Source organism: Sesamum indicum, linkage group LG7 (assembly GCF_026168435.1).
Source record: "Sesamum indicum cultivar Baizhima isolate 11 linkage group LG7, ASM2616843v1, whole genome shotgun sequence".
Lineage (NCBI taxonomy): Eukaryota > Viridiplantae > Streptophyta > Magnoliopsida > Lamiales > Pedaliaceae > Sesamum > Sesamum indicum.
In genome coordinates this window covers 2,163,302-2,174,326 of record NC_142663.1, presented here as the reverse complement: position 1 = coordinate 2,174,326, position 11,025 = coordinate 2,163,302, and the positions used below count along the sequence as shown (strand labels likewise).

Genomic DNA, 11,025 nt, shown 5'->3' with positions numbered 1-11,025 from the left:
TGCTCGCATCATCAAAGAGTATAATGGTCAATTAAATAAAAAACTTAAGAGGTAAGAATAAATGGTAAGGGCATATTAGCGATATTTATGAAAGATAGGGGGATTTAGGTTATATTTTAACATTTTGGAGTCTTTTGCAGATTTTTATAAAATCCGGGTAGTGTACGCAATTAACCAAATATTTGAGATTATGCATCGTCTACTCTCACATCATGTAAAATCACCATTCACGACAGCGTATTAAGATAAAACAACTGATTGTATTGATCTTTTCAACAGGATGATTATCGCACCAACAATAAGCACGCTCTTATTATAGAGGGGTGCTGTTATTGTCATCGTTCATATGTATTTTTTATGTATTACTACGCTGAGGAATAAACCCCACAAATTTCACCTAGGGCTGCTGGGGCTGTATGACCCAAATCAAAGTCACTAACGTATTCAACTTGCTCTAACAGGTGATAATTGTCGAATCGGCCCCCGATGAACAACGAGTTGAATATGAACGACGTTGAATATTCACAAATTTGCGATGCCGGTGGGTCGTCGAACCTTGGATATGGTTCACCGGCCTATGTTACCGGATGGATGTACGTCAATCAAAATAGTCAAATGTGTGGTCCTTACATTCAGCACCAGCTGTACGAGGGTTTATACACTGGTTTTTTGCCGGAGGAGCTCCCTGTTTACCCCGTCCTGAACGGGAATCTCCTCAATCCTGTGCCCCTCAACTACTTTAAGCAATTTCCTGACCATGTTGCCACCGGCTTTGTTTACTTAAATGTGCCTGCCCCTCGCGTAAAAGAGTCTAGAAATGATTGCCATAGTTCCAATGACCAGAAACTAATCCCTGAGAAGAGCGATATAGATATAGAGTTCCCACTGGTATGGAGGATTGCTTAGACAATGATTTTATGACTTTAAAAGTTTCCTATGACATTCAACTTGTTGTAATGTTGTTATATCGTTCAAATTACAGTCAGGAGATGAATCTTGCTGGCTGTTTGAGGATGAGGAGGGAAGAAAGCATGGACCACACTCCCTGACTGAGCTTTACTCATGGTGTCACTATGGACATATCCGTGCTTCACTATTGGTGATTAACTGTAGTATTTTCAAGTTGGGATAAAATGTATTTTATGCAAGTAATTATGAATGATTTTGTCATCTCATTCAGTCTGTTAGAAAAAATTAGCTCCCCTATGCATATAGTTTCCTGAAGATTTGCTGTTCCCTACATTTATAGTAATTGTTTCTTTGCTTTTTTGGAGTTATCTTTCCGGTCGAACCCTGGAAATTTTTGTTGGTTGTCTTTTTGCTGCTTAAAAGATTCTAAAGAGTTACTTCACTATTGATATATGTTCCATTTTGATAGGAAGACCGGTGGATGATCCGACTGTGTCATCTTCGGGATCATCTTAAATAGAAAAATATCAGAAGGTGTCGAATGGACGGAGGTTGCGTGGAGGCATTAAGTCTTCTGTTTTGGACATGGCGTTTTTTTTGTTTGTGTAGAATTCACCTATCCTTTTATCACCTTTTGTTCCTTTGTCAAGTTCAATGGTCAAATGAATGATTCATTTAATCATCCATTCTCAAATAGTGCAGCATCTGCAGCCTGATATGTTTTATTAGTAATTTTTGACACTTACGTAAAACAGAAGGACAAAAGTTAAGATGGTTTCGCTTTTGCTGCATCTGTGAGTTGTTAAGTACTTGAGTTATCTCCTTCAAGCTGTATATGTGGCTTTCTATGCACAGCTTTAAGTTGATGAGACCGGTTCTTGAATGAGAAACTCAAGAGATCTGTGGATCCCTCTTGACCTTTTTGTATATGTTCTGTCTATGAGGGCTGTGTCAAAGTGTTAAGCAATCATGCATTGTCATGGGATTCTGAGACTTGATTTTCCACTACAGTTTTAGGAAATAAATACAATACTCGCCAGATATTATTAAATGTAACTTTTGACATCTTTAGTCTCAAAGGTTTAGTCGACAATTGTATATCACTTCATGCTTATATTTTCCCCGTATTCTCCTGCAGTTGTGAGAGTTTTAGCTAGTGCTTTAAGAATTGTCCTTTGGGGCACACACAGGCTTAGCAGTAGTTATGCCTTGCGGCAATACAAGGGCGCTTGCGCCCTTGGCTTTGTAGGGCCATGCCATTACTTCCCCAAAGCTCCTTACTGATTGGGCATATGTGTGATTGAAAAGGTTTCTTGAAGGCCCAGAATTTGTTATTCAATACCTTATTTTTTTTAAAAAAAAAATCAGATTTTCTAGGGGCATATGCTCTTCCCTGAGACATATGAAACACCTTAGCCATCGATACCGCCTTTTAAAACACTGGTTTAAACTCCAACCTTAGTTGACTTCAAGTTTTTGCTTATGTAAAGCTTCATCTTCTGATCCTGCTCTATTGTGTTACTGTCTTTTTTCCCCTTAAGCCATTCCTTATTGATCATGTCATGGTACGTGCAGATATATCATGCTGATAATAAGTACAAACCCTTGGATTTGGAGTCACTGTTAAACACTTGGAGAGCAGCTAGACATGGAGCTGTATTTGGGCATGACATGAATGACCAACTCACTGGCTCAGCATTTAACTTGATATCTGAGATTTCTGAAGAAGTTTGTTTGCAGCTTCACTTTGGGATCATGAAAACAGCACGTAAAGTTGTACTTGATGAGATAGTTAGCTGCATGATTTCTGATTCTCTTGCCACCAAGAAAAGTAACAAGAATCATAACATTGAACCACTTATTCACTCTGCCAAATCCTGTTGTTCTTATCGCAGAATGGTATGTACTCACATATTAGAAAAACTAATCATGTTACTTATCACCTGTAAATATTTCTATTGTTTTATGTGTCAGTCTGAAGAATGTCAAGTGAGGAATGAACATGTTGTTGTTGGGGATGAAGTAGAAGTATGTAATACTGTTGAGGAAAGATGTAGTAGTGAAACAATGAGATCTCCTCCCAGCATGAAATCAGTTGGAGGCTTTGATAACTTTTGTGCTGCATATATCGCTGTTAGCAGGACGCTCTTTGATTCTTGTTTGCAAGTCATGTGGAATGCAATCTTTTATGATCCTGTAACTGAGTATACATCCACGTGGAGAAACATGAAACGGTGGCCTCCCCATTGTTATGTTGGTGAGCAATGCATTTCATCCAAACAGTTCTCTGTGCAGAGAACAAAGCTACCAGCATACCATGTATGTAATGATATTTTCGTATTTTTGGTTTAAGTTTTTGGTGTATGTATGGTTCTGAATTAAAATTCAATGGCTTGACAGCTAATAGAAGAACAAGACTCCTCCAGCGCTGAGGTGGATTGCCCTCCTGGTTTTGAACCAGTGAGAACTGCAATAGATGTACAATTGCAGTCGCCATCAGTTTCTTCACCTTTTGAGAGACAAAAGTCTTCCAAAGGAAATGTTTTGAGCTCTGATACTATTTATGGTGACATGGAGGTCATCTTGGAATATATACTGGATAACCTTCATTCATCTTCAAAGTTGTCGTTGGTAGATTACTTTAAGAGATTTGTGGATGAGGAAGTGAAGAAGGTGGTTGATTTTCCAAAAAGTAGTCATAAGAAAGAGGTAAATGGTTGGAACTTTCTTCAATACAAGCTTTTTTTATGTCCACCTCCAGTTTCCCTAGGAGAAAGAGTTTTCATGTTAAGATGCCTTGTGTTTCTTGTCCGACTATCTTATCATGTGTTTGTATAAAAATATCAATCTTGGCAGGTAACTCTATACTCCTCTCATCTGCCCAACCATACAGGTGGATACAATTCTGAGAAAATCCCAACACTTCTATTCTCAGATGATCGCCAACATCCACCTCAATTAGTAAAAAATCGGTCAGATCAGAGTGTAATTCACTGTCATGAAGTTTCTATGACAACTTTATCGAAGAGTGCATTTCAAAAACTGCCAATGCATTTAGATGATCCAACTGGTATTGAAGTAGATGAACTGTGTCCAGCTCTATCCGAGGAAAGTATGGAAGAAGATGTTCTGTTACATTTCTCCAAGCGCCCTTTCCAGAAATTGACTATGCATTTAGATGATGCTAGTACTATTGCAGTTATTGATGAATTGCGCCCACCTCAATCTGAGGAAATTATTGAACGTTGTGCTTTATCACAAATTGGACAAGTGCAATCATTTAAACTAGATGGGCATGCTTGGAAAACCACTTTCCAGGTTGCATTGATGATAAGCCGGTTGAGGATATATGACTATGTCATGAAAAAATTCGAATCTTTATGTGATGATGCTATTGAGAAAGCTATAACAGCGACATGCTCTTTTAGGAGATATGAATCACCCAATAAGGTAGTATTTATAGTTACCAGATGATTTACTTTCATTAGTGGGATAGGAAAGATAGATTCTTTCTCTTCATGTCTTTACTTTGCTTTATCAGGTTACTGTGCGTTGCATGAATAAAGAAAAACCTGATGATGGAGAGAGATATTCTGAAGTATCTTTATTGAAAGAAGAATACACATATTCTCGGAGGAGAAAGCTGGGTGGTAAAAAATCAGATTCATTTTTTGTCTCCCTGACTATGGGAGAGACTGATCATCTGAACCGAGCATCCAAAAGGTCAAGGAGATCTTATACCCTTAAAACTATTCCTCAGGCTGCTCAAGTTCAAAATATGATTCCTCATTTAGAGCAGGGTCCAGAAAATGGCAGTAACAAGCCATGTGCTAATGTTAGTATCCTTGGGGAAAAGGGATCATCCATGCACAATTGTAGTTGGAGATCAGAGAAAGTTGCTCGTGCTTTTCAAGGTATCCTGTTTTTTCTTTTTCTTTTTCTTTCTTTTTTGTATTAATTCTGCAGTCCAACAGCTAAATACTAAAACTTCTGATTATAAGAATACTTAAAATATGATTTCTTCGAAGATGATTCAAGCAGCAATACACGGAATACATCCTTTTTCATCAAAGACCAGCACAATCTTGAGAGGATTACTTGTGCCAAAAATCTGGAATTGAATTCTTTGGATTTTGAAGCTACTGGCAGCACCACCAAAATGCCAAAAGGTTGGTATCATATCTTATTTCTCTTTATGTCATATTTGTCCTGATTGCTAATCCGAAACTTATTTGTTGAGCAATTTTCCAGTACTGTGATATTATATACTAATCTTGCTGTTGTCTAATCTTTTATAGCAACTAAGGTCTCAAAACTTAAAAGGAAGCAACTGATTGATGATACGCAAAATTTGCGACCAGGGAAAGTCCAGAAACTAGCAAATGGCGTTGCAAAACAATCACTATGTAAACAAGTTGATGTACATAAGATCAAGAGAAATAAGTCGAGGATAGCAAGACCTTGTCCCCAGTCAAATGGTTGTGCTAGGTCGTCTATGAATGGCTGGGAATGGCGTGAATGGGCTTTGACTGCTAGTCCTACAGAAAGGGCTCGTATCCGGGGTAGTCGCCCGCATTCTCAATATATTAATTCTGAGTGTATTGGTTCTCATTCATCGAGTTTTAAGGGACTTTCTGCGAGAACAAACAGGGTTAAGTTGCGTAACCTTCTTGCTGCCGCAGAGGGTGCCGATCTTCTTAAAGCAACACAGTTGAAGGTAATTGAATGATGATCCTCATGTCATTGTCTGCTTGTTGCAATAAATAAATTAACAATTTTTCTTTGACCAGGCAAGGAAAAAACGTTTGCGTTTCCAGCGAAGCAAGATACATGACTGGGGTCTTGTTGCGCTGGAACCAATCGAGGCAGAGGACTTTGTTATTGAATATGTTGGAGAACTTATTCGCCCTCGTGTGAGCAGCCTCTTTCTTTTTTATTGCTTACTGATATGAGCTGTCCAAGTGGCTTGAGTAGTCCATTGTTTTGTCTCCTTTTAGATTTGTATGTATTAGCTTTTGCTGGCATGGGCATACCATCTTCAGTGACTATATTGTGATGGAGTAACCGAGCTTTTGGAACCTGGCGTAGATACCCAAGTGGCATTAAAATATTACTGTTTGGAATGTTAAATTAAGTGTTAGTATCTTGTATTGATCTCATCACTCGGGTCAGTACTTTTATCCTATTAATGCAGCACTTTCACTTGTACAGATATCTGATATACGTGAGCGCCAATATGAGAAGATGGGAATTGGGAGTAGTTATCTTTTCAGATTGGATGATGGTTACGTGGTAAGTAAAACAAAACATGTATTCACTCAGCCTAACAGAAGACTTCTGTAGACAATAAATTGAATCTATTTTTATTTGGTTACCATGCATTATTCTACTGAATAACCTTCTATTTGCTTGCAGCTCAATTTCTTCATTATTATATCGTTACTGAGCTTTTCATCGACTTATATTGAACCACTTCTCCCCCTTCACCTTTGTTATTCATCAATCCCTTCTGTTGTTTGTTTTGGACTTTCTACTTCTGTTACTCAATAGTCAATTGGTCCCTGCCAATATTTACAGTGTTTACTTTCTATCTTTGCTGGTCTAATACTCATCCTGAGCTCGACTTGTGAGATGTCTAACGGGAATTTGATGATATGATGGTTTTCTTATGCTATATAATAAGATCATTGTTGACAGAAAGTAACACTATTTAATTGATTTATCTGCAGGTTGATGCTACAAAGCGCGGAGGGATTGCTAGATTTATAAATCATTCTTGTGAGGTAACCGTGGCAAAAGGGTTATGGCTATGTTGCATTGGTGGTTTGGTACCTTAGTCATTCTAAGATGAGATTACAATTTTGTTGATTTAAATTCAGCCTAACTGCTACACGAAGGTCATTAGCGTTGAGGGGCAGAAAAAGATTTTCATATATGCTAAGCGGCACATATCTGCTGGTGAAGAACTCACTTACAATTACAAATTCCCATTGGAGGAGAAAAAGATACCTTGCCACTGCGGTTCTAGAAGGTAACACAACTTATAGTTGTTACGTTGTTACTGTGCTTTAACCTTGTCACAGCCTTTCCCTTACTTGAGAATAACTCACTGATTTCAGCCCTGGAAATTTTGGTTGAAGAACATACACATAATTGAATGGCCTTTGATATTTACTTTGGTTGTGTTATGTGCTTTATTATTTATAAGCATGTTTCATGAAAAATGTTTCAGTCTATGGCTCTAACAGTATTGTAATGCGACTTGTTTGAGTGACAGACAAGTTGTGAATGAAATTTTCAATGAATATAATCTCAATTGTTCTTTTGGTTACTCTTTTTAGAATGTTCATTGTGATGGTGGTTGTGACCTTATCCTGCATTTTGTTCCATATGTGTTTTAGTTGGCGATGTTCTTGTAACTTCTTAAACTATTTTCTTTTTTGCTATTACTTTTCTGAATTTTGTTCACACATTATTTAAGTTTGATTTTTACTATCTTTTAAACCTTGTCTGTTATTTCCCCTGTTAAATTGTAGCTTGACTATATACCTCAAGTGATTTGGTGATAAGTAGTTTTATTATTGTGAGTTGTTTCCAACCCAACTGTAATTATTGGGACACCTATTTTGGTACTTATAAAGAAGTTGGTGAAAAGTAATTGTCTGCAGAATAGGATGAGTTAAGACCTACTGGGAAAGAAATGAAATGCTGACATTACCATGAATGCACAAGCTTGAGGATGGCTTTGTGTCATGTCTGATTGAGCAGCCTAACAAGTTGCAAGAAAGTTTCAGATTGCTCTGTCTATTTAAGGCATTATTTTCCTTGTCAGGAATACAATTTCTATATCACTGTTTAGCAGATAGTTAATTTTCTCTACATATAAGTGTTATTTAGGTAGAACTTCATCTGGTTGTCAGTAGTAGTCTGTTCTCATTGATCTCGGGGTTGAATACATTAAAGTAACATCATCCTGTTAACTACCTCTTCCTATGTTGTTGTCAGTACAAACTAGATATGTTTCTTACTAAGTTTATTCCTATATTAACTAGGGTGCTATATTGATGAGACTTGCTTTATTGATGAGACTTGATTACCTGCACAAAATTTTAGGGTAGTGAAAGTCATCATAATAATAACATGTTTAGATTTCAGAAAATAATGCAATTTCAATTTTTCTCTTTAATAGAGTCATTGGTGCATTCTGAGGGTAACATGATGCATACTTCCTCTACACTAAATGTTGCTGTGTCCAGAAGTCAATGTGATCAGCTGCTCTATATGCTCTTTGTGTATTATAATAGTTGTATTCTCATTCTTTTTGGCTTCCGTTCATCAACTGCCTGCTGATTGCCTTATCTTTTAGGTGCCGCGGGTCACTGAACTGAAGGTTGAGGAGTTTATAACAGGTTTATCTAGTATTCCTTTTCAATTAGAATACATTTGATACTTTTATGTTTAAGTTGATCATCGTTTTTTACCTGGTTTTGATAGGCCTCCATGAACTGGGTAATATATCTAGAGTTGACATTTTGTCATGTTCTTTCCAAGGTAATCCTTTCTCCATTTCTATTTTCACTCGGCTAGCCTTCATGCACTTTTAACGTGAATTCTTCAGACAAGGCAATGAACCAAAAATGGGTTTAGCATTTAGCTTTTGGTCTGCTCCCCTTTGATAGTTTTATGATGCCAATACCAGTGATGCCTTGTCACAGCAGTAACTATTATGTAAACATTGACATTTTTGTTGTTGATAAACTGTCTGCAAGATGTACTAGGATTCCTTGTCTTTCCAGCCATGATCAGATTAATCAGAAATTATATGATGGAAATTGTGAAGCTTGATTGTGTCCTTAATTGAATTTGTGTGGTTGCTTTGTGGGGTTTCAAACAAGAAAACTATTTATCTTCCAGAGCACAAATGCTGTGTTGTGGTTTACCTACTTCACTTTATTCAGTTAAACTATGTTTCGCTAGCAAAAGATGTATTTATCTCATGTGTCTCGGGGTTCCTAAGTTGGCAAATTTGTTGTCAGTAGCATTTCCTAGTAAATTAATGGTATCTTGCATGGACTCCAGTTGTTGATCCCCTGTGTATGCTCTTTCAGGTTATTAACTGCGGCAGCATGCTGCGACTTGACTCCATGGCATTATTGCAGGATGTCCTTTTCATGCCAATCGTTAATGATGATGACATTTACCCAACGAATGTGCATATTCTTGTAGATATCTCTCAGTTGCAGATGAGTTTCTCCTCTTAAGAACTGAAAGTTAGTTGTTTTTCTTCATTAATTTAGGGATAGTTTGGAAATCAATGCCATGTACAAACATACCGACAATTTTCAAATATTTCATAATATACAAAAGATTTGTTATTTGGTAGGTATAAAAGAACATCCTCTCACACAGGGTGGTTGCACACAGTCATGCTCTCACAGAAGATTGCAAAATTGTATGGTTCGCTGAAACAATTTACAATGGGTAATATGAATTTTTAAGAATGAATCAATCCTATTTGCTATATTTGCTTCCTGTGTTGAGATTGCGATGATTGTTCATATGTGTCTTACTTGGGAACTTGAAGTTGATCTTGGCCTATTCCAGTATCCCGGGTTATCTACTAGTTGGGCCTGTCACTCTGGTGTGAAAATTACGGTTTCCTGCCTTCCAATTATCATACAAGCGTGATCTTAAGTCTTAACGGTATGATTATTTTGTAAGAGACTCCTTATTGTCCTATGGATTGTGTTCAATAATTTGCATGAGTTCAACAACCTGTGCATCTCAAATTTTTGCATCCAGGATTTGGGTTTGGGTGCTCAAAAGTGACTGAGATGATAAATGCCCAATTTGTTACAATAGATCACTTGCTCGGTGACATGATTGGCACAATTACATAGCTTTTAAGTGCAATTTCCATTGCAAATGCTGATAGTAGCGGTTCGCAATTTGTACATGCAATTTCCATTCCAAATGCTGATAGTAGGGTTTCGCAATTTGTACGTGGCGTATTGGTTGCTGAATTAACTTAAAGTGTGATGACCAAGTTTTCTTCAACAATACATGGATGGTGCAAGTCCCAATTATTTCCTTTTCTTTTTCAATTTTATATTGCGCAGGGAGAAGCAAGTAGTCTGTAGACATGCGAAATGCTTAGTGGATTGTATGTCGAGGCTTCTGGTATGTGTCTCCTACTTCTTTATCTACTACTTAGCGAGTGCCCAATGATTTTTAGTGGCAGACCCTAATGAATATCAGAAGCATCTGGAAATTTTTTGTTGCTTTCAATATTAATGTTACAAATAGTCACTTCCTTTAAGGAAAAGGGGAAAGGATCTTGTCAGAGCACGTCATGAGAGTTGAAAAGCGCAGAACTGATTAGGTGGTTAATTAGGGGGCTACTCTGTTAAGGCGATCATGCGAGAGTACGTCATGAGAGTTGAAAAGCGCAGAACTGGTTAGGTGGTTAATTAGGGGGCAGCTCCGTTAAGACGATCTTGTGAGAGTACATGAGAGTTGAAAAGCGCAGAACTGATCAGGTGGCTAATTAGGGGCTGCTCTGTTAAGACAAATCTTGTCAGAGTAGTCAGGGTACACCATAAGACTTGAAAAGTGCAGTTTTGATTAGGTGGTTAATTAGGGGGCTAGTCGGTTAAGACGGGACTGGCCAAGTGTTAAAGGGTACTCTTCTGTCGCAACTGGTTACGAGTGCTCTTGCTTGCCTTGAGACTTAGAGATCATGTGCTGTGGTTGTACTGTGGCACATTCTAATGCGCTCTGGGATGCCATATCATTTTCATTACTTATTACCCGACAAAATAGGAACAGAAGTGTTAGTTAAGTTTTATATAGCTATGAGGTTTCACACATACGCATATGCAACATCCAAGGATACAAATCACATGTTTCATACGAGATAATGCGCATTCAAAAAGAGTTACTTTTTGTTTCGGAAGGCTAATACTTCCTTTTGATTTCTCATTTAAACATGAGGAATAATTATTTCCTTGAAATTCTTTACAGATTATAATAAAAAAAGCTCCCTCCCTTACCCCAAAATTGAAATATCATAATACTATATTCTGTCCAGTTTATTCCTTTTCATTTCTCATTTAA

The 11,025-nt window shown here is 37.5% G+C and overlaps 1 protein-coding gene across 3 annotated transcripts; it reads left to right on the top strand.

Annotated features, from left to right (window-relative positions):
- Positions 1-233: 233 nt before the first annotated feature.
- Positions 234-9,432, top strand: LOC105165914 (histone-lysine N-methyltransferase ATXR7). 3 transcript variants are annotated; one of them, XM_088882861.1, is made up of 16 exons: positions 236-888; positions 983-1,099; positions 2,485-2,808; positions 2,884-3,228; positions 3,310-3,618; positions 3,766-4,359; positions 4,451-4,823; positions 4,938-5,078; positions 5,208-5,626; positions 5,700-5,822; positions 6,121-6,201; positions 6,639-6,692; positions 6,789-6,940; positions 8,276-8,318; positions 8,404-8,460; positions 9,018-9,432. In XM_088882861.1, the coding sequence occupies exons 1-14, from the start codon at positions 487-489 to the stop codon at positions 8,295-8,297; spliced, it is 3,456 nt and encodes a 1,151-aa protein (XP_088738987.1). In that variant the 5' UTR covers positions 236-486; the 3' UTR covers positions 8,298-8,318; positions 8,404-8,460; positions 9,018-9,432. The 3 variants fall into 3 exon arrangements, with proteins under 3 accessions (XP_088738986.1, XP_088738985.1, XP_088738987.1); XM_088882860.1 differs by having other exon boundaries at positions 234-888; positions 2,485-3,228; positions 8,404-8,418; positions 9,069-9,432; XM_088882859.1 differs by having other exon boundaries at positions 234-888; positions 2,485-3,228.
- The last annotated feature ends 1,593 nt before the right edge of the window (positions 9,433-11,025 follow it).